At 38.0% G+C, this 22,722-nt stretch overlaps 1 protein-coding gene across 2 annotated transcripts; it reads right to left on the bottom strand.

The window, feature by feature from the left end:
- Positions 1-18: 18 nt before the first annotated feature.
- On the bottom strand, positions 19-20,928 carry LOC124642623 (fibulin-1-like). 2 transcript variants are annotated; one of them, XM_047181139.1, is made up of 24 exons: positions 20,683-20,928; positions 13,681-13,852; positions 13,237-13,315; positions 12,570-12,707; positions 12,050-12,257; positions 11,597-11,719; positions 11,118-11,327; positions 10,653-10,802; positions 10,185-10,290; positions 10,029-10,090; positions 9,515-9,643; positions 9,088-9,244; positions 8,290-8,867; positions 7,574-7,756; positions 7,197-7,304; positions 6,766-6,891; positions 5,233-5,433; positions 4,557-4,708; positions 3,900-4,114; positions 3,248-3,399; positions 2,628-2,763; positions 1,941-2,061; positions 1,427-1,545; positions 19-972 (listed from the first exon to the last, which is right to left on the bottom strand). In XM_047181139.1, exons 1-24 carry the CDS (start codon positions 20,738-20,740, stop codon positions 810-812), a joined length of 3,846 nt encoding a protein of 1,281 aa, XP_047037095.1. In that variant the 5' UTR covers positions 20,741-20,928; the 3' UTR covers positions 19-809. The 2 variants fall into 2 exon arrangements, with proteins under 2 accessions (XP_047037095.1, XP_047037094.1); XM_047181138.1 differs by having other exon boundaries at positions 11,597-11,761.
- Between the last annotated feature and the right edge of the window lie 1,794 nt (positions 20,929-22,722).

Consider the following 22,722-nt stretch of genomic DNA (forward strand, 5'->3'; position numbering starts at 1 on the left):
AAAATAAGCAAGGCGGAGTTTCTTAATTATTAGGTATTTAATACCAGACAATATATAAATATTAAGTAGTTACTACATATAACGTATTAACAAGAAAGGTAACAAAAAGTATGACTTACAATATTTTTATTACAAGTAATGTTTGTTGCATAAACTCTAAAGTACGTGCAACCATTTTAAAAGTTTGATAACAAAAGAAAGAAACAGGCAGTAGAAGTCTTCGTTGCTAAATAAGCGATGTATATATTTACTCAAGTAAACATTAATCGCTATAGGTAGTCAAAGGCCTAAGTTCACCGACAACATATTTTTAACGACTGTTTACTAGGATTTTTTACATTTAGTTTTCAATGTATATAGTTGTGTTAGGTAAAACGGCTGTTTATTTGAAAATGGTTTTTTGGCCCAGATGTGTCTTTGGGGGCTTGTCGGGATAGTACAACCCTTTATTGTCCAAATTTAATTATTTCTTTGATTGGTGGTAGGCACGCGCTTAAACAATGTTACCTGATGATATGCGACGTAGACAACACACTTTCGACTTGATTTCTGATTCTACTCCATTAAACACCAACAAATCTGGCTGCGTTCAAGCCAAACTGAATGTCAGCATTCTTCGTCTAAGCATATTACGCATAATTGTCGGTTAGATGGAACGAAAAAGTGAATGGTATGGAAATACAATAAGCTGCGTACAGTTCGCTCACATTCGGCAGTCAGTTTGGTTTGAGCACAGCCTAAAAATAACTAGGGTTGTACTATCCACGACAGTCATCTTTCCTTACGAATATTCCCTAAAACCTGTCCCCCTAGTATTCATACTGCGACACAATAACGACAAGCCTGGCGACTGCCGACCCTGCGAACATGGTGTGCTGGTACAGCGACATGGTGAGCTCCAACTCCACTACTTGAGGACCTTGGAGTGAACACAGCAGGGAGATCACGCAGGTGTTGCCTGATGGCCGCATGCTGAGGATGGAAAGAGGATTATCGTCAGCTAGTTGATATGCTTGATAAGTAGGTACTTAGTTATAGTTCTCGCCCAACTCAATGGCGGCTCGCAGCTAAATTCAGAGCACAAGTACGCGCATGTGGGCTTTACCAGCTAGCTGCTGTCACCCGATGTTATCTAAATATGGTTTTGGAGCAGTGACTTACCTTACGCAATGTTCAAAGAAGCCAATACCTAGTAATAATTTTTCGAAAACTATAATTCACAAGACCGTTTTCTTCAGATTGTTTGGGATTTCAGGATTTTTGGTCTTTGGTTTCTCACTTCTAGGGAACGTCATATTAGTCAAAAACTTGGTTGAGGAGTTAAGTCAAAGTTTGGACCTAGTCTACTTATTGGCTCATTAAAAAAAAAACATGAAAAAGCCAGAAACTTCAACATGGTGAAGTATTTTGAAGTAGGTAAACTTACTCAAAACAACTGAGGCCAGCAGGGTTGACTCCTGGCGACGCTTCCACAGATATCATTCTCATCTCGAAGCTCACGACAGACTCCCGCCACGCCGGCCCGTGCATTGTGAACAAGTCCACCTGGAAGTGACAAATGAGTGAACAGGACTGGTTGGTCATAAGTGCCCCTTTAAAATCATAAAAGATGTGTTACTTAAATAATTTAAGTTGAAAGTTGCTTAGTCTTCTTAAAGTAGATAAAAAATAAAAAAGTTACACGTCGTCTAGTAGCACCTCCTCTTTTTCTTTGTTAGGTAAAAATACATTCGATTCACATTATCACACACAAACGTTCCCCAAGATTATTAATCTAACTCTAGTTTAAAGTCTTTTGGCTAAATAAATGGCTAAAAAAAAAAACACATTCTCCTGAAGAAGACTGTGGTACCGACCTTTATCTTAGGTAGGTTGATAAGCTTTAAAAATGATGCACGATTACAAATAATACAATTAGTAGACAATCATTTTGTACTAACACTTCCTGAAGGCAGGTAGATGTTGGCTACGAAGGTGATGAAGTTGTAGCTGTAGGTGCTGGGCCGCTGCAGACACGTCCAGTCGCCCACCTGGCACGAGCGCTGCACGCGGACGCAGCGGCTGGAAGGTAATTTTACAACTTGTTATTGGAAAAAGGGTTTATGTGGAAGTAAATGGGGCTTTTGTTTGTGTGCCATTCATATATAAGAGTCCTTGTAACAGGTCGTTTTTGCATAATGAGAATTTTGATATTAAGAGGTAATTTGTGTCCTATTCACTTTGGTTTTAAATTTTCTACTCCACTCATGCCAAGTTATAAAGACTTACAAATTGGTCTTCTCAAGTAGACATGAAAAAGTCATGTCTACTGTAGTACGTTCGCCTGTGACATGGACAATATCAAATCTGGCTCGGCGAAGATGAAGGCATGGTCTTATTCACAAAAATATCTGGTATAGAAAATAGAAGTGGTAATTCCTGTGGATCGATGAGTATAGATTTAAAATGCATTATAAATCTTGATAGCCTACAGCAATTAGTACTAAAGGAAGGCGTTATAGATGGATTGTTGATTGCTATTTAAGCTATAGACTGACTCCCCGGTGGGGCCCACCAGGGCCAAAGCCGCAGCCCTGGTACATAAAAGGCTTCAGAAGGAACATGATGTGTTTTAGTTATAGACTTACTGCTTATCCTCGAGCCGATATCCAGCAGGACAGTCGATGTGGTGGCAGTGGTAGCTGCCGCGCGTGTTCTGGCACACGTAGCCCGGCTCCGCGCTGTGCGCGCAGCGAGCCTCGCCCGTCTCGCACTCATCTATGTCTGGAGGAAGAACATAAGCAAATCACATAAATCAGATCTTCTAAAAAGTACCCTGCAAACTTTTGAAAAAACTTTAAAATGAATAGTACCATAGACCAATGGTGGTACGCACATAATCACGATCATATTTTCTGGCCATCTGTCGGCCGACTGTTTAGACTGCAGTATGTGGTACTCTAAGGAAAAGTGTAAGATTTTTGATAGAACCTTACATGACTAGTTGGAGATTAAAAATCTTGGCAGATATTTCAATCGATCACATTTGGGATAGATTGTAGAAACAGTTTTTGAGATAGATTGAACCCAGCTAAGCTAAACATACTTGATGCTAATCATAAGAAGGGGGAAAATACAATCGAAGAGGAACCGAACCAAAATCATCGCTATGGCTATGAGCTATGGGCGACTGTCAACGAAGACCTTGACAGAGATTAGAACTGGACCCATTCTTTATTACTCAACGGTTTATTTAGTAGGTCCTTACCGACGCAGCTCCTGCTATCCTCAGAGAGCCTGTAACCAGCAGGACAGGAGCAGCGGTAGCTGCCGGGCTCGTTGATGCACTCGCCGCCGCACAGCTTGCCACGGATTCGCACTGAGGAGTACTCCTCGCATTCGTTCACGTCCACGCATTGTCTGAGAAAGATAAGCAAATAGGTACATAGGTCATAGGACATTTAATTTTATTACTCAAAGAAGTCTTACACATCAGCGTGTAAAACATAAATAGACAAAATTGCAGGAACTCTTTGCAGAATATCAAGTATGAAATCTTGCGCTATCCAAATTTTCATTAGAAGGGTAGGTACCTACTTGTTTCGACTGAATGAAAGATAATAAGACTAGAGGCTTGATCTGTTAAACCTAACAGAATGTGAAGAGAAACCTGGCTGCTGGGAAATGTGTGTTAGGAATACTAAGTACATTTTACCACATATTTTGAGCATGCTTAATCTCTTGAACGCCGCTTATTAGAGAACAATAGAAAATCCATTGTGTCTCGCGTAGATCTGCGCACAAGGGGTTAAAGCACAATAATGCAGTAAAAATGTTAATTTGTAAATCAGGCAGTCATGATTTGGTTCCTCTTTGCAAATCTACCATATTTTTACCGGGTTATTTTAAGTTTAACTTACTTCGTCTCCTCATCCAGTCGGTACCCCCTCTTGCAGTAACACCGGTAGCTCCCCCAGGTGTTGGAGCAGCCCTGGCTGCAGACCCCGGGGGTCTCGGAGCACTCGTCCACGTCCACACACACCTTGTCGTTGGAGGGGGCGTTGCGGAACCCTTCGCGGCACGCACAGCGGTATGAACCGTATGTGTTGAGACAGTCGGCGTTGTAGGCACATGGCTGGGGGTGTGAAATAGGGATCATTTTATCGATGCCAAGAATGGTTGATCAGCAACTTTATGTGTAAAAAGTACTTAAGTTATTTTAATTAAAGATATTTAAAGCCAAGAACAAGAACTTCATATTGACTTTAGAGCTTTTTTTAACTTGAATATATTAGAAAACCATACAAGGGCATTTTATGCAGCAGTCTGATAATCTGTTAACCAGAGGCCATGTCATCTACCTACAACTCGTTGATCGAAAACCACATGTGGTACCCTAACAACTTGTAGATTTGTATCAATTTATCTTCCTACTACTAGACACTGGCCTCCTCTCATACAGAGAAAATTAGAGCGTTAGTCAAACCGCGTTGATGATTTCCGACTTCATTTCATAGTATAGGTTTCCTCGAGAAGTTTCCCTTCACCATTCTACAGAAGTTATGAATAAGACTCACGTTGCCATGCATGCACTCGTTGATATCCTCGCACTGGTTCTGCCCGACGAGCCTGTGACCAGCGGGGCACTGGCAGGAGTAGCCTCCGTAGAAGTTCTCGCACCTCTGTTGAGGACCGCACTCCGAGACATTGCGGGCACACTCGTCGATATCTATAGGAAAGGTAAGGAAGATTATGATAATTAGTTGCTGGGCAGTTTGTTGCGCCTCTTCTTCTTCCCAACAAAAACACATAGGAAGTGGTGAATGGCGTTTTTGGGGCTGTCTCTTGTAATTTTTGACTTTAAAAAAGTGCTGTTTTGCAGCCAAGTTTGAGTAAATAATTTTCAATTGAATTTGAATTACTTAAAAGTTTGAAATAACTAATCTGCAATAATAAAGACGATAACGGAAAATAATAATGTTTGTTCTATAGTTTTAAAGACCTCATCAATTTTTAAGACTTTGTGGCTACAGACGACTTTATTAGTTACGTTTATAGTGCATTTATAGTGTTTAGCAGTAATGGCTTTAGAAGCAGCGTTTTAACCCTCAAAACAATTAAAAGAATTACATAGTTTGCATCTAATTTCAAAAGGTAGTCCCAATTTTGTTTGGCATATGCTGCAGCTTATTTTTGATCACCTTCGATTGATCTACTAATTTGTTCTCATGGAAACTTTTCTTCCCCACTCACCATAACACCTCTTATCAGGCGTGAGCTTGTACCCCCAGGGACAGGAGGCCACCATGGCGCCGGAGTCGGGCAGGCGCGTGTAGGCGGGGCGCGGCGAGTAGGGCCCGCGCTGCCCGTACTGCGCGCCCACTGTGATCACGTTGCGGCCCGAGGTGGATGCGGGGGATATGGTGCGGGCTGTTGATGATGATGCTGGTGGCGCTGTGGATTGAAAACATGATGAGGGTTATGTTTTCGGTGGTCACATGAGGTATAAATATGTTCTCTGATATTTACTGGCCCTAGGGCTTCATGATTTATTAGGTACTGATGAAAAAATGCGTGCCGGTTTATGTTAATTGTGTTAATCCACTGGTTGAAAAACTGCTAGGTAAATTTGATTCTTCGAGTATTTGCAGAAGGTCTGATTGGGTCTGATTGGACCTATTGTTTTGAGGAGCTTTTCCAATGAATTATTGCTTCCATTGTCGCATAAAGTACATTCTCAACATTATTTAAGGCTTGTGTTTAAACACCACCCAAAAAAGTACCTATTTTACTACCAAAAAAATTCTAAACGGTTACCAAAATGGATAAATAGTCACCAAATAACGTTTCCAAAAATATTATTAAATAAAAGCATTTTTTCGTATTATTGACTACTAAAAAAATATATGGACGCCTTTAAAATACACTTTAGACCAAATATTATATATTGTCACTACTTAGATGTTACCAATTATGTAATACCATGACTTCTAATTTGGTCATTTTTGTTAGACTAAAAAAGCTAACGATCGCTAGAATATTTCCCAAATACCAATTATTATACTGGGGTTCCCAAACGTACGTTGCTTATTTATTGTTATATGAATTTGGGTGTAACTCAGTACGTTTAAAATGTAAGCACGCAACATGCAGCAACATGGCTTCTGTCACGGCTCCGGCACTGCGGGGCTCCGGCGGTCCCATGCGAGCTTATCGTTGCAGATGGTTTTCACGCTCACCACCGCAGCTTCGGCTTGCGCCTCAGCCGCGGCGGCGAGCGCTGAAACTACCTGCGCCTCAGCTCGCAGGCCGCCTCGCCCCTCCGCGCCTACGCGGTTTTGAATTGCACTCTACTAGGGGTAGGGCAGACAAGATTACGTGGAGTCGGTTTTGCAGCGATTCGTTTTCGTCACTAACTTTGATTTTTGGTATTAATATTAATCTTTGAGTAGGATAGAATTTGGTGACCATTAATCCATTTTGGGAACCAAAAAAAAAATAATTTTTGTGCGAGATTTGCGATTTTTCTGATGTTATTTAATTTTTTTTGGATCATAATATTATATACTTTAGTGCCCTTCTAATAAAGTCAATTAATTTTTTTTGGAGTTGTTTATTTTATTTGGTGCCTCAGCTTAGAGTCCTAAAAATATTTTTGGTGACCGCCTAAATTATACCCATTATTTAATGCAAGTAAGATCCAAGTTCACCGATAACATTGACGTCAGTTTTCTTAAAACAACCGTTTATTAGGGATTTTCACGTTCTATTTTCAAAGTAACTTACAATAAGTTGGTCTATCGACCTCCCCGCGGCATCTCCTGCCGCACTCGCAGCGGTATCCTCCTTCTACGTTGATACAGTCTTCCCGAGGTGAACAGGTGGCTTTGTTCGTTGCGCATTCATCTATGTCTGCAGATTGATATAAAAATATTCATTAAGCATGTGGCTTCTTAACTGAAAATTCAAAGCACTCCCCAAAAGCTTTTTCATCACTTATTGATAGCTTTGTCATGTCAGCCGAAAGACGTCCACTGCTGGACAAAGGCCTCCTGCTAAATCTTCAGCTACCCGCATCCACTGCTTCCCGGCGACTTTGGACAGATCGTCAGTCCTTCTAGCAGGGGGATAGCTTAGGCACTCTAAAATTCCGATGATTTTTTAACACATTTTTAACCTTTTATTACTCTGCCTGGTCATAATAATAATGATCTTACCAACACATCTGCCTTCACTGGTGTCGTAGGTATAGCCCAGCTCGCAGGGTGCCGGTGGATACCTTCGTCCCGGCCTAGCTGGGGTGTAACCCCATTCCGGAGAGCTTACTGCAATCAAATTATCTTAATTAATAGAAGAAGGAGTTGTTATTTGAGTACATATTTAGATAGAAATTAAACTGCAATAGGTGCGACGTCGCGTCGTCGATGAATGTAGCTTTCCGATAAATACGAGTTTAAGTAGCGTAGTGTCTAAGTTACTCTAAAATTGCAAAGGACGTCCGTTTACTACGTATAGTGGAATCGATCTAGGTTTTTCTTTGTAAACGCACCGCATTACAGGATTTATATTTGAGTAATGTTAAAAATAAACTCACTTGCAGTCCTCTCAGTGGTGGTACTAGTGGTAGTGGTACTAGTACTGGTGGTGATCACCACGCAGTAGCCGCCGGGCTCCCTGCGGAAGCCGGCCATGCACTCGCAGATGTAGCCGCCCTTCTTGTTCACACACACCTCCGTGTTCTTACAAGAGTGTTGGCCGAGGGAACATTCGTCGGTATCTGGAAGTTAAAGTAAAATATTATTTCAAATAGGCCTTTGCAGACTCTTAATATGTTAGAACGTCAGAACAGTTGTAAGGTTACGAAAAGTTGGATATGCTAACAAGTTACAAGTTACAACACTCAACGTTCTTTAAAGCTCACTTCTATTTACTTCTATTTGAAAAGTGTGTTATTTATTCATTTTTACTTTATGTACAAAAATGGTACATCGGCGGACTTAATGCCACAAGGGAGATAATAATTAGGTAGATACAAAAAGTAGATTAACAAAAAAATTATAAATATAATAATTTGAAAGAAAATAAATCATGATATGTACCTACTTAATAAAAACATAGTGATCACAGTAATGAAAACAATGCACAGGCCAGATATTGCTATTCTTAAAATTTTTCTGTTATTATAATTTTGTCATTCTCTAAGCTCCTTCATTTGGTTCATAATTTTGTGCTAGTTGGGCGTCACCTACGCCCCAAGCAGTAACTTGCAATAGTTGATAATGTTTATTTTTTAAATTACTGTTGACTTACCAACACAGTTGCCTTCAGCATCTTTCTCATAGCCATCCAAACAATGTAGATCATTAATATCGAACCCTGGCTCCGGTTCATCAGGCTTGTCTCCACCTATTTCATTCGTTCTCCTGTCCTCTGGTGTTTCAGGAGTCGGTTTAACTGGAGTTCCAGGTCTTGGCGGTAGTTCTGGAATCGGAGGTGGCTGTGGCCTGGGTTCAGGAGTCGTGTACACATCAGGTCTGTAACGAGGATCTGAGCCTGGTCTTCTAGGGTTGTCAGGGCTAGGATAGTATTCTGGTCTGCGATAATCTGGTCTCCTATTGTATGGGTATTCAGGCCTTCTTGGTGTAACTGGTTTGACTGTGGTACTCGTTGTGGTTCTTCTGGGGTAATAGTAGGGAGGGTACCTGGGTCTGACAGTAGTGGTGGAAGAAGTGGTAGTGGGTTTGGGAGTGGTGGTAGTGGTAGTGGTGGTGGTGGATGTGGTAGTGGGTTTGGGGGTGGTAGTAGTAGTGGTCGTTGTGGTGCTAGACGTTGTGGGGATTGTTGCTACTGTTGGAACTGTTCCGCTGTCGGTTGTTGAGTTCTCCTCGCTGTAAAACAACATTGTAGTCTTAAATAAAATATTTTCTTCATTTACTTCACCACCTCCCAATACGGTCCATTGCGATTGACACCTCCATGTTATGTATTTCTTTTGCAGCTTTTACATAATATTGTATGTTAAATGCACCAACGATACTACATAAATTACTAGATTCTCCTAAATCCCGAGGCAATATATTCATATTTCTATTTTATCGCCATACTTACTCGGAGTCATAATACTCGTACTCATACATGGGTGGGTTGGTGGTGGATGTGGTGCTGCTGGTAACAGGCTTCCTGGTGCACGTGAAGGTACCCAACAGGTTCAGGCAGTGCTGTCCGTTGTCGCAGTTGTCCAGCTTCAGAGAGCATTCGTCGATGTCTGGAAGAGATTGCTGATTAAGTTATCAACATAGAAATTGGGCAATGCAACGATGAAAATGATGGAATGTAGCGAATATATAGGTCTTTAGACAAGTAAATAAATGAAAGAACTTTCTTCTAAGCATCATTGACGCAAAGATAGCCCAGTGCAATTCTTTTTTAAACCTTAGCTTCCTGTTCTTAAGTAGGTTATTTTCAATTTTGCATCGCATCTCATTTTCTCGAAACGTTAGTCTTCTTCTCATTATGATTATTTCAGTGTACAGACCAACACAAGACCCAGAAGTGGAATCCAGCTCGAAACCATTCTTGCAGCGACATTCGTGTCCTCCAAACGTGTTAATGCAGTTCTGGAACTGATCACAGAGATGTGTGCCCTCTCTGCACTCGTCGATATCTGAAATGTAAAGGAACACGTTACTACCAAAGATAAATTAATAGAGATAGAAATCGTTTATTTAAAGTCAGCTGAAAATCATCAGTTTTTGAAGGTCTTCAAAAGACAGCCCACATAACGCCTGCCCTTCACCATTTCCTATGTGTTTGTGCTGGGAAGAAAAAGTGGTGGAAGAAACCTCTCAATGTTTTTTTCTTCAGTACAAATATTACCTCCTCAGGCACGGTGGAGTGATGACTTGCGCAAGACGGCTGGCAGGAGCTGGATGCGAGAAGCCGAAAATCGATCTCAGTGGCGTGCACTTGGAGAGGCCTATGTCCAGCAGTGGACTGCGATAGGCTGATGATGATGATGACAAATATTACCATATTGATGGTAGACTCACCTTCGCATATTGATCCACCTGGACGAGCCCTTGTTCCTTCTTGACATGTCTTAGTCGCCAACCTAGAAAATGCCACCATGAAGTTATCTAAGTTAGAAAAGAAGATATTACGTATGCCGTTTGTAAAGATGAGCAGGATATAAAGCTGGCACTCACTTGGGTAAAGTGCTAATTTTGGACTTGCAATTGTAAGCTCCGGGTAGATTGATGCACACCTCAGTCCGCTGGCACACTTCTGAACTTTCCTCACATTCATCAATATCTATAACAGATCATTTTAGGATTCTTTAACATAGGCAACTTATCTTCTTCTTCAAACCTTAGAATATTGAGTTGAGACTACAAACATAACATTTTAATTCCCGTATTATGGAGGAAACTGTTCAATGGACTTTCAGTATTTAACTGAACCCGTGACAAGATGTTTGGTTTTGGCACTTGCGCTGATGGCTTACAAGGCCTATACGGAAGGAAACTTAGGCTCATCAAATGCTGATGTAGTTACTTTAGATGTAACCTGATGATACATGTGGAAGCTTGTAATTAGCAAATTGTACCTGTTTATATATGTATGTTATTTAAGCATTAATGTAAGCTTACCTTAAAATTAAATAAATATGATACCTTCGCATATCCCAGTAGCGCTGTTGACCTTAAAACCGGGAGCGCAGCGCTTGGACACGTGGTCCTGACAGAAGAAGCTCCCGTGTGTGTTGATGCAGTGCTGTGATAGATGCTGGCAGTCGTCTAGGCTTTCACCGCACTCGTCAATATCTGAAAAAAAAAGGAAATTATTAACTTTATTGAACAGGAGATGGTTACTGATGATGACAAGACATAGATTGTGGGCGATGAACGACGAACGGTAATAAAAGTTAGTTTAACATGAGCGCTTTACAAGCTTTTATTTAACTTGTTTGTAAATCAATTTAAAAACAAGAGAGGTCTCATTCTTAAATCAGCAGCATTGGGAAAAATAGGTTACAAATGAGTTTTATATCAGTCGAAGGCAATAAATGACCACTGTTCCTTACGACTAACAATTATCCTGTACTAAGCAAGCAAAAGCAAATATTCCATCATACTAACCAACGCACTCATCATCAGGTCCCGCCCTAAAGCCAGGAGGGCAGATATCGTTCTTGGGAGAAGTGGAACTGACGGTAGGTTCAGTGACAGCCCCAGGTAAAGCCTCTGTGAATGGCTTGCCGGTCTTCCCGGCGCACTTGTACCCGCCTATCGTGTTCTCGCAGAGGTATTTCGGACAAGGAGGCCGGGGCAGCTGGCATTCGTTGATATCTGGAATTCATTATTTACATATATGTATATGTATATGCGCATGTATTTTCTTTGACTAATAAGAAAAAATAAGTGTGGGTTATGTAGATGCTTACATATATTTTGTATTTCTTCTTTTTTCGCCAATGGAGTGACATGGGAAAGCCTACAGAGGCTAACTAGGTTTAGGATGATAATTCAAGATGACTTCGTAAATAACACGAAAGAAGTAAAGAAAGAGGGAAGTATGTCACTGATTTACGTGACGAAATACTTAGTATTAAACTCACCATCGCACACCTGGTTGATGATATTCCTCTTGAAGCCAGGAGGGCAGCTGAGGCCCACATCCCTCTTCTTGATGGGGACACACTTGAAGGCTCCGGGAGTGTTGTGACACACCGTGTCCTCCGCTGTACACAAATCATCCGTAGCTTCTGCACACTCATTTATATCTATGTGTGTAATGAATAAATACATACATATAGAAAAGAAGCAGAAAATGAAAAATAAAAAGAATACATATGGATAAGAAGCAGAAGATGGAAGATAAAAGTAATGATAAGTACTGTAAAGGCAGTGTTTTTAATTATTTTAGTGGTGCAAAAGAAATTATATAGATGGAATAAGAATGAACTGGATAGCCGAAATGATGTGGCATATAGGTATATTTGATATTTATAGATCAAGCTTCTATAACTTTATTTCAGAATCACGATGTACTAAAAATATATCAGCCATACCTTTACATGATTTCTTATCAGGTTGAAGCCTAAATCCTTCCCGACAGGAGCATCGTATAACTCCATCGTCGTCATTACACTCATGTTCACAAGAGTCCTTTTTACACTTCTTCTTCTCCACTTTCTTCTCAGTAGTGGTCTCTATCTTTTTCTCTGTTGTAGTCTCAGGTTTCTTTTCTGTAGTCGTTTCTGGAGTTTCTGCTGCTTCCTAAAACGTTAAAAGAATCATCATAACTTGTTTCTGTTTCACTTTCAGTCTTAGTCTGTGGCATATTTGAGTCGGTCGTTTCAAAGCCTTTCAGTTCATGCTTTCGAAAGGGCTTATATGTAATTAGATTAAATTAGTGAAGAAGAAGAAACAAAAATAGGGATTTTTTGTTTTGCATAGCACTCGATATTTTAACATATGGTGATAGACAATCTTAGAGCCTAATCCTTCACAAGACCACTCTCAATACTTAAGTTTTTATTTTGCTGTATATTGTAAAACGATGAATGATTAAAGTAAATCTATATTTACCAAACAGCAGGCATGGAACGCCCCTTTCCTTAACGCAGTCGAAGGACTGACACCTTCGGGAGACGGTGCAGCTCCACAGGCTGCCTTGCCTTGAGACTCGCCCGTCCATCTTCCAAATGAACACTCCTCACAACACGTCTGGAAATAAATTAAGTTTTAGGAACTATCTTACAAATATTACAAGGCTGAAGATTATTTTGATTAACTCGCTAATCTACAGGTAAGATTGGAAAACAAATCAGTCAGTTCGATAGCCCATTTATCGAAGAATTCGTCAGAAGCCAGTTAGACTCAGCTGCATGCAGTAATACTGGAAGTCGACCCCAACGTAGTTGGAAAAAGGCTAGGCAGATGATGCTACACTTTCTATAATCGCAAAAACTTCCCACAGGGTGCTGTTGAAACTGGCTTAAGCTAGGTTTAAATTTTAATAATCAATCGAAATATTGTCACCCAGTGGACACCCCAGAATGGACACCGCAGGCGGGGTAGGCCCCGGAAGAGATGGCGTGACGAACTAGATGCCTACTGTCGAGACTGGTGGACTCGGTCGAAGGATCGGGAAGTGTGGAAGCGAGATGGGGAGGCCTTTGCCCAGCAGTGGGACATTATAGGCTAGTAATAAATAAAATAAATAAAAAAAATAAATTAAAGGAGTTGGCATTACCGTTCCGATCTCCGAATCTGCAGTACTACATCGCTTTGAAGCAGCTAGTTTCATCCCAGCTGAACATGATTCTTTGAATCTAAAAATCAAATCAATTATTAAGTAGATAATCTTTCCTTTATCCATTTATTATTGAATCTCCAATACAGTGTTTTTACCATAGAAATAATGTATATTTAAATATATAGATAGATTGACATACTTTATTAGTTACACCAATTTTAATTTTTTTATCTTAATCTAGTTAAAGTAGGTGACATAATGGGCGGTCTTATCGCTAAGAGCGATCTCTTCCAGACAACCTTAGGATGGATTGAGATTTATATTTACATAAAAGAGAAACAAAACTAATAAAGGGCGTCTTCCAATATAGGAGACCCCAGCAGGCAAGGAGAACTTTTGTCCATTATTCTCATTATATCTACAATAGATCTAACTCCTTACAAGAACTGCTGTTCACAGCAACTGGCCACCGCAGCAAGACACACAGTCATCTGCTCCGGTTCTATATCTTCAGGGGGGGCGACGCTTGCGCATGACGCTACTGTCATGGCCGCGCTCTCGCCGTGTGCGCAGCATGTGTCCGTCACTTCTAGCTCTTCTGATGATGATAAGGCTGTGGAAGATGGGAAAAATGATATTAAGGTAAGAGGTTTATGGTCGTCTCTGAGATTAATTAAGTCTGGTTGTAAAGCCTGACAAGGCTAAAGAATGATATGCATATTTGGTAAGCCTATTTGTGAAAACTTTTTAATGGCCTTCAAGTGTCATACTATTTCAATCATATTGTTTCTACTAGCTGTGAGTTTTCCGAAAATGTTAAAATGAAATAAATAATCATGGTGCTCTGCGCCTATATAACTTTTTTTAAATTTCTTTGTGTCCAAATATGTAGGTAAGTATATTTTAAAACAATGTTTTTTGGCAGTTCTGCAGTCGCATTATTTGGGAGTATCATGGCTGTATTTTATTCGAATTCGGGAAGGAGTTTTCAACGGATGCGGTTGAAACGGCCAGTTCGTTCAGAAATAACTGAACTCCTACGGCCTACTACTGTTATCCTGTATTTAACTAAAGCAAGACATTGTCAGTTAACTAGTTAAATACGAATCGCTATTTAAGTGCAAACCGCAGTTTGTGGTGTGCAGTAAGCATTATCCAATTCAGTGGAATCAGGTTGAAGAGTCACGGGCGGACCTTATCGACAATATGCATCAGAACATGCGTAGGATTCACTTCATCTACAATGTAGTTTCATGTTGTAAGATTGCTATGACACAAGATCCTATTTCAGTCTCAGTATATCTTTCCCTTATGTCAAAATGATTGTTGTTATTTAATGTGTATAGAAAGGGTCACGGTTCTGAGGAAGTAGTGTTTACCCATGGGAGTCGAATGCAGCTTTATCCGGGTTGATAGGCACTTATATTAATTAACTTGGCATACAAATAAGAACTTACATTTCAAACTTAATTCACTCATAATAAAGCTACCAATTACTAAATTATCCTTAAAACAACATGATTACATAACGAAATGCAATTTTATTGTTATTAGGGTACCGGATACAAAGGGTAAAATGGGAGACAATTACAAAGCCTTTGCTGTACGTCCGTAACTAGGCTGTATCTCATAAAACGTAATAGTCAACCATTTAAAAGTTTCATACATGACAATGACATCAAAAACTGAAAACTACAACACAATAATAATTATTGACATTTTTAATTGTCATGTATGAAACTTTGTACACAATAATAATTATTGTGTTGTAGTTTTCAGTTTTTGTTTTTTTAGAACAAATTATTGTTCTACGAGGGTCGTAGGTATCAGACATAATTCTAAGTCGTTTTATTCTTAGATTGATACACAACGGAACCCTTCGCAAGCGAACCGGACTCGCACTTGACCAGTTTATTACTTGTCTAGCATTAATCCAAGCTCATGTGTGTCTTACTAATTGTCTGATTAGGATAAAGTCAAGAACACATGATGTTGGTAGTTGTCACATAAATTGTCGTGAGATAGGATCGTGTGCTCACTGCTGGCACAAACAGTTTGCATTGCTTAATAAGGCTCCGTGGTTGCACACGATCTTGATTTTCATGTATTTTGGAAAGAGATAGATGAATGAGAGTTTACTTAGAAAAAGGTTTATGTAGGGATTCCTAGAAGTTTGCTTCCCTTATTTTCACCTTATGAAATTCAAGAAGGTTCAAGATTTTCACAATATTCTAATGAAAACTTTCATTTATGTATTGTCCGGTATTGCGCGGCTTTCTTCTTATCTAGAAAAGGCCTTCACCACGATTGCTCAGTGGATGACGATTTAAGATTTTATAAATCCAGGTTTTCTCAAGAAAATTACCTACCTATTTATTTTCTTCAAATTTAGAACCTATTAGTCATTGATGTTCAAGCATGTACCTACTCTTCTATTCAATTATAATTTAAGATAACCTTATTTCTTTATGGAATGCGACACCAAAAACCAATTAAGGTAAAGCACAAATGCCAATGCCAATGCAATACAAGCTCATTTCCGGTTGAAAAATAATAGACATAAATATTTCTAATTAATTCTCTGATTAGGTATTATAAAGTATGACTAAGAAAAGCGACATTATTGAAATAAATCCACTATCGACAAGCTTCAATGTTTATAATAAACGCATGATAATCCCGATGACCTAATGTTCAAAGATGCAGGGCCGATGTATGTACTGACTACTGACTGACTGACCATAAAACGTGCTGTGTACAAGCAAACGATGATTTTATTACACCTGCCCTGAATTAATGAGGCTAATGATTACTTTATTACTTGTCGGTGATACTTAGTTGACTTCTAATTAAAAGACTGATATAGATACTAGTATGAAGTCGAAGAGTTTGTTTGTTTGTTTGCTTAAAAGCGCTAATCTCAGGTACTAAAGGAACGTTTTGAAAAATTATTACATTGTTAAATAGCCAATTTGCCATAAATAGTCTTTGCAATTTACCCAGGGAGGCTATAGGCTACTTATTTAAATAGGGCAATTCAGTGAAACCGCTTGATGAAGCTTGACATGGTTTCAATTTGAATCAAAGATTCAAAAGACTGAATTAGGTACATACGTTTATTTCAATTATGATTTGGGTTATTCTGAACGGTTCCTGTTTTTAAAACAAACATAAGACCAACTTTTACTTCGCCCAACTTAATGAAACTGAAACCAAAACTCAGCCAGATCCAGATCAGTAGTACCTAAGTCTTACTCGACACGGAAGGAGTGATTCAACACCAACTAATCAATTAATATGAGGTAATGACAAGACATTGTCCTCACGTGATGATCATACTACGGAGTGCGAGGGTAGCGTGACACATTTCTCTTTCATCATTACGTGACCACTTAGGTCTTAGATAAACAGATTATGAGACAATTTCTATGAAATATTCTTCGTTTGTTCGCGGAACTAATGTCACTCATTTAAGTGTTGTCTAGAAGCTTTTTGACGATGCAGTGGTAAAAAATGTATTGAATCAACAAAACACTCTGTGCATTTATGGAGCGAAAAATGGCTAGCGTAGGCTACTTCAGAAAAGCAAAGTCGACTGTCGCGAACTGTAATTTATGACAACGTACATCATAATATTCATAATGTACATAATTAAGAGTTTTCCTCCAAAATCATATAAAGATTTCAATAAAATCAGAAATTAGTCCGGTTTCAGCTTTACCGGGGCTGCGGGATTGTTCGAAAGAGTTACCGCGGTCTGACACTGCCTCACGCTGCTAACCCACAGCGGGTCATTTGAGAAAAACAAGGTTCAGCATTAAAATAGTCTTGTTTTTACACAAATAGTAGCGGCTTACATAATCCTTTTATGCCTTTAAAAATCATCTTTTTACATTTCCTTTGTGAATGATTTTGTACTTAAGTGAATTTTCTCAGTTTTCCTAAATTTTTCAGGGAATTATGTGCTGAGAGACTGGCATAAGTAGGAATTGTGTTGAGCAATAAAAATGTTGAGTTAATTTATTATTAAATATCAAAAACTTATCCTCTTTTAAAGTCCTCCCCTTTAGTTTTATTAGTAAGTTAGTAAGATAGGAAATACCCACTTCATCTCGCTTTTAATGAAAAGACGTGTAAAATGCTGTGTTCAACCTATTTGCAAAATAAATATCATTTATCATTTAAATACATAATACCTACCTAAATAATATCTACTGGTGATAATTTATTAATATTTAATTAGGGTACTAACAAGCTGACTGCAAGCTGACTGGTGTATACCTAAGTACCTGCGCCTAAGTACATTTAGCGACTAAGCATTAACCCAATTCTAAAGTGCCCTAATTATTAACTAAACTGTACTTAATCGGACAATAATGATAATCGTTGGGTAATCCAATATACTTTAATTGTCGCTGTTCGATTAATTTCGCCGTTTCGCGTAAGTAGCCAAAATTGGTTTAGATTAAGTGAACTAAAGACTTTTATTTCTTCAGTTTTAACTGCTTAGGGACATAGATAAAAATAAGCGTTTGTCCCTTTTATGAATACATAAAAAGGCTACCAAACACTGAAAGAATTTTCAAATTGAACATGTAGTTGGTATGTAGTTTAGTGTGGGAGTAGATAAGTGCACATAAACAAAAAAAATCTACTTTAACCTAAGCTTACACAATATTTGTGTTAAGGTCTTGAACTTATGTGAGGCCAAATCGTTCTTGAAAGTTAACTAGTTGGTATTTATCCTACTGAGAATTAATTAATCAGCTGAAATAATTAATCCAAATAGTGCTTACAATCATCACTATTTCTGAATTTACTTTTATCAAGATAATGCCAAACTTTCTTTTAGGCACTCTTTGGAAATAATTCTTAGATCTCCATCCGTTGTCCAGGAATTGGGTTGATGTTGCTGTGATTGTTAGACGATGATTGATGGAGCAATATCCTAAGTGGTGACCTAGGAAAAACTTTACTACCAACACAAGTTTTAGGTTAGAGCAATACCTTCTCCAGAACTTCTTTACTTGATTTATGTAAGTCCTGACATATGTATCTGTAAAGGTATCTAACCCTTGTAAATAAGTACTTACATAATTAAAGCTTTATGGGTAAAATTAAATCAATTAAGTAATAAAGTTCGTAGATAATCTTACGAGGCAGTTTAATGTGTGTTGTGTTTATCGTTAAGAATAAATCCTAATAAATTATGATAAATTAACCTCCTGAATGCACTTGGAGAGGCCTATGTCCAGCAGTGGACTGCGATAGGCTGATGATAATGATGATAAACCTCCTGAAATAATATATAAAAGACAAAAAGACTAACCCTCAAAAACTCCAAGTAAAGCTAGAAAATGGCGCCATTTTAACGTAAACTAGCGGCTTAGCGGAATTGTTTAACTTTAGAAAACTTGCACACTGCAGACTAAACAGTCGGTGTTATCCAAAAAATATTTTTTATGAAAATTCCAGTCGGTATCAGCCGGTATCAGTCGGTGGGATACCGGCTAAATACCTGATCGCTGTTATGTAAGAATTACCATACCTACTGTTTAATGAGCCAAAACAAAATATCGGCCGACTAAAAGTCTGCACTCCGCGGGTACTCGTACAGCACATAGTCTGAGGCAAGTAGGAATTATTAAATATTTCATTAAACGCCGTGGCGCGATCCACAGCGATATGGGATAACGTTAACCAACGTGCTCTATATTAATAAGATTTTTATAACTACGTTTGCATAAAGTTTGCGAGCTAAATTATTTTGTGGGCATTTTAGGACTAAAGAGCAACCTTAATGCTTTCGTTTTCAGTTTTAATATTGCAAAACAAAAGTATAGGAATAGAAATAATAGGAATAGGACACCACATAGACTGAAAATGTGGTGTTTAATTAGTAAGACTTTTTTTTTACCTTGTTTTTGTAATTTTCTTTTTATTTTCTCATTGTGTGTGATACGTGTGCGTCTTTTTTTTTCTTCTTCTGTTTAGGGTTATTTTTTACTCCAATATTTTCCGGACTATATTTTTGCCGTTTTGATGTCAAGTAATTGGCCCTTTTCCTCTAGGTGTCGTTTGTCAGCTTTCCACAAAGAATTAATTGAAGCGAGTTGATTAAAGAACTTTCTTTGTCAACAGGCACTTCTTTATTTATGTGACCTCAGCATTTTTAAAAGCTTTAGCTGGAGGTCAGATATATTATTTTTTTCAGACTAATTTCTGATTTTATTGAAATCTTTATATGATTTTGGAGGAACACTCTTAATTATGTACATTATGACTTTACGAAAAACACTTAAATATCAAACCCAAACGCTACTCTTGTAATCAGTCGTGTAATAAACTTACGAAACTTTATCTGGTGACGTCATAGGTGGATAACCCGGCCACATGAACCCATAGTAACTCTGGATCGTGTCACATTTCCACTAATCTGCTTTAGCTTGAACAGCAAACAATTTATCTTTAATTGTAAGTTATCTACTTCTTAGAAATCGCGGAGGTCTTGTTTTTTAGTATTTTTTTAAGAAAAGTAATATGTATTAAGATGTTGCCTACTTTTATCGATGTTTGTTAGGTCTTGACATCATTTTGTGGCATACTTACTTATTTATCGTTTTAATGTACTGACTAGCTCATTCACTCACTTGCATATCCCTGCATTTTTCTCACTTTTCGCATAGCCTACGTGCTATACTCGGGATCTCGGGATTTTTGTATGTAGCTCAAGAATTTCTGTGTGGTAAGTTACATGTTTCCTTTCTTCAAAAATATTAATATTCATATCGATCGTTTATCGCATTTTATAATGTACAGCATGGGGTCCAAATATGATACAATAGTAGGTAATTAACAGTTATGATCCCTGATTTGCATAGCTTAATAGTTATGTATATAAGTGAATACTAAATACTTAGGTACATTTTGACGCAATATTCAGACTTAACCAATTTAAAATTGATGTTGTTAACAGCGGTCGTAGATCTCCTAACAAGTTTAAGTTAGGTTAAAGTTGGCAGAACTCCTGACCGAAGTTATGCATAAGTTATCGACAGGCATCAAAGTTTGCCGAATCGAATCGACTGGGAAGCTTCTATATCAAGAACCACTTAGTAATCAACTTAGTACTGCTGATTGATCCTAAGACGATTATTAAGTTGGGTTTAAGCATATACTTACCTAAAATGTGATATTGATTCTATGTTAAAATTAATTACGTGTCTTATTTTTAGATCGTTGCGTTAAACGTTTCAAAGGATTGATTCGGCAAATAAGTCAAATTATTTAATTGTACTTATGTAGTTGAATTAATATTTTTATTTTTATAGATCTTAATAGTAATTTCCACCAACAGACGATGCACATCATAGTTATACCTAAATACATACCTAAAATAAAATGATATTTAAACAATTGTTTTCCAACAAAGAAATTACTCACCGCTCACAAAACTCGCCGAAAAACACAACACTAAATTGAACACGAATAAAGTCTTCATTTTCAAAAATATAGAAAAAAAAACACACACTTAAACTAAACTGAGGGCGTTTTCACTAAGTTATATTTAGTGTTTTTAGTAACCATAGTTTAGTAGTTTAGTATTTAGTTATTTTAGTAGTTTATTCTGTGTTGAACCGAGATTCCGCGCGTCTTTGGAACACTCGCGGCCAGCAATGATAGGGCGCGCGGGTCATACTGTGATAAGATTTCTGCGCATGACACCCGCGCAGTCGGGGCATAGTTCAGCGGGAAAAACTTTTCGAAAACAACGTGTTTTTTTTTTAAACATGTGGGCAGTGTTGTTAAAAGGGCAGTCTTGTTTCAATCAGGTTATGGTATCCATAGCCAAAGTAAACCTTGGTATCTGAAACTTTGGAAGAAAAGTCATAATTAATTATGTACCTAATACGTATCTGCGTACAACATTTACGACAAAAATTCAGACTTATTTACAAGATTTCAAATAAAAGATAAAAGAGTCTGAACCTTACTTATTATTAAAAAGCGTAAAAAATCGCCGTCTAATGGGTGCATGCCCAAGAAGCAATTATTTTAAATAGTTCATATTTTTTCTGGCAATACAAATTCAGGAATTTCAAATATTTGTTAGTATTTTTTTTTTTTGTAATTTTCCCCGCTAACAAGTGGCGCAACAAAATCCCGCATCGAGGAGAGAGTGTGAACAATGTGTGTACTCAGTAAGTTGCTAATTAATATGAGATTGTGTGTACTTTTGTCTGTACAAGCACACTTTTGTATGCACATTGTTATAGTAGAGCGAAAGGGAACGTGCAATCTGTACTAATTACTATCAAACGAGTTTACACCAAATTAAGGGAGGGTTATTGTTTTAAATTACTTATTTGTTTTGGCTACGGCATTTTTAAACGTTGGTTTGTTTTGAGAATGTTTCCTTGAGCAAGCTGGAAGGACTAACTAGATAAAAAAACTGCTCTGCTCCTGGCCTTATCCCAATTTTATTTGGGGTCAGGACAGCATGTTTTCTCCTCAAATACCTACCTGATAAAAAAGTATAAGAACATTAAAGAATTCAAAGAGTGTCTCCTCAGTTTAACTCGGTCAAAAATTGTTTCGATCTTTCAGAAAACAACAATTAGAAATTAATCATCTTTCTTCGAGGAAAACGTTGGGTTTTTCAGCAGGGAATAGACATATCAATAGACCATGACCTGTGACACATTTCGCGATACAAAGGCTGGTTCTAAGTATATAATCTTGACTTAACTAACGAGGCCGATAATAAAACATTTTCTTCAAATTATTATTTAACGAAATACTTAACTCTTAGTTTCTTTACAAGATATCGTTATGAAGCGAATTTCGTAATAAGTAGTAAATATATAGTTAATAACATTCATTAACCTTAATGTTATCAAGCGTCAACACATTTTGTATTAGCCAATTCGATTATTTCCAATTTGAGATAAAACTAATTGAGTATTTGATTCTATTTGCACCAAAATTCGTTAATTTGATAAAAACTTAAATATCCTTCGTTGTTCAACATATTAAAAAGTCATCCAATAAAAAATTATGTACCTACATATGTATCTGCTCCCAAAAAACGAAGATATTGCACTATAACTATGAAAAGAACATATTTTCAAAAAGTCGAAAGCCTTACCCTTAACTACTACTTTTATATTACATAACCGTGAATTATGAAAACAATCAAAGATCGTGCTATTATTAGTGAAATGTACACAAATATGTGGTACATGCGCGCACGCATCGCTTTGCGTGGAAATTGGGCACGGCCAATGGGTCAAGTGCGAGTGATAACGACATTAAGTAGGTACCCAGCCATACATTTCATAGACCTCATTTATACATGTCTGTACTGACTTGAGATAAACGCTTTGCTCTGAGAAAAACAAGAAATTACTTTCAATCCAATATACCTACGATTCACACCTAAATCCACGCAAGCGGATTCCGCGTGGAAATCCGCTTCACCAT

This window comes from Helicoverpa zea, chromosome 25 (genome assembly GCF_022581195.2).
Source record: "Helicoverpa zea isolate HzStark_Cry1AcR chromosome 25, ilHelZeax1.1, whole genome shotgun sequence".
NCBI lineage: Eukaryota > Metazoa > Arthropoda > Insecta > Lepidoptera > Noctuidae > Helicoverpa > Helicoverpa zea.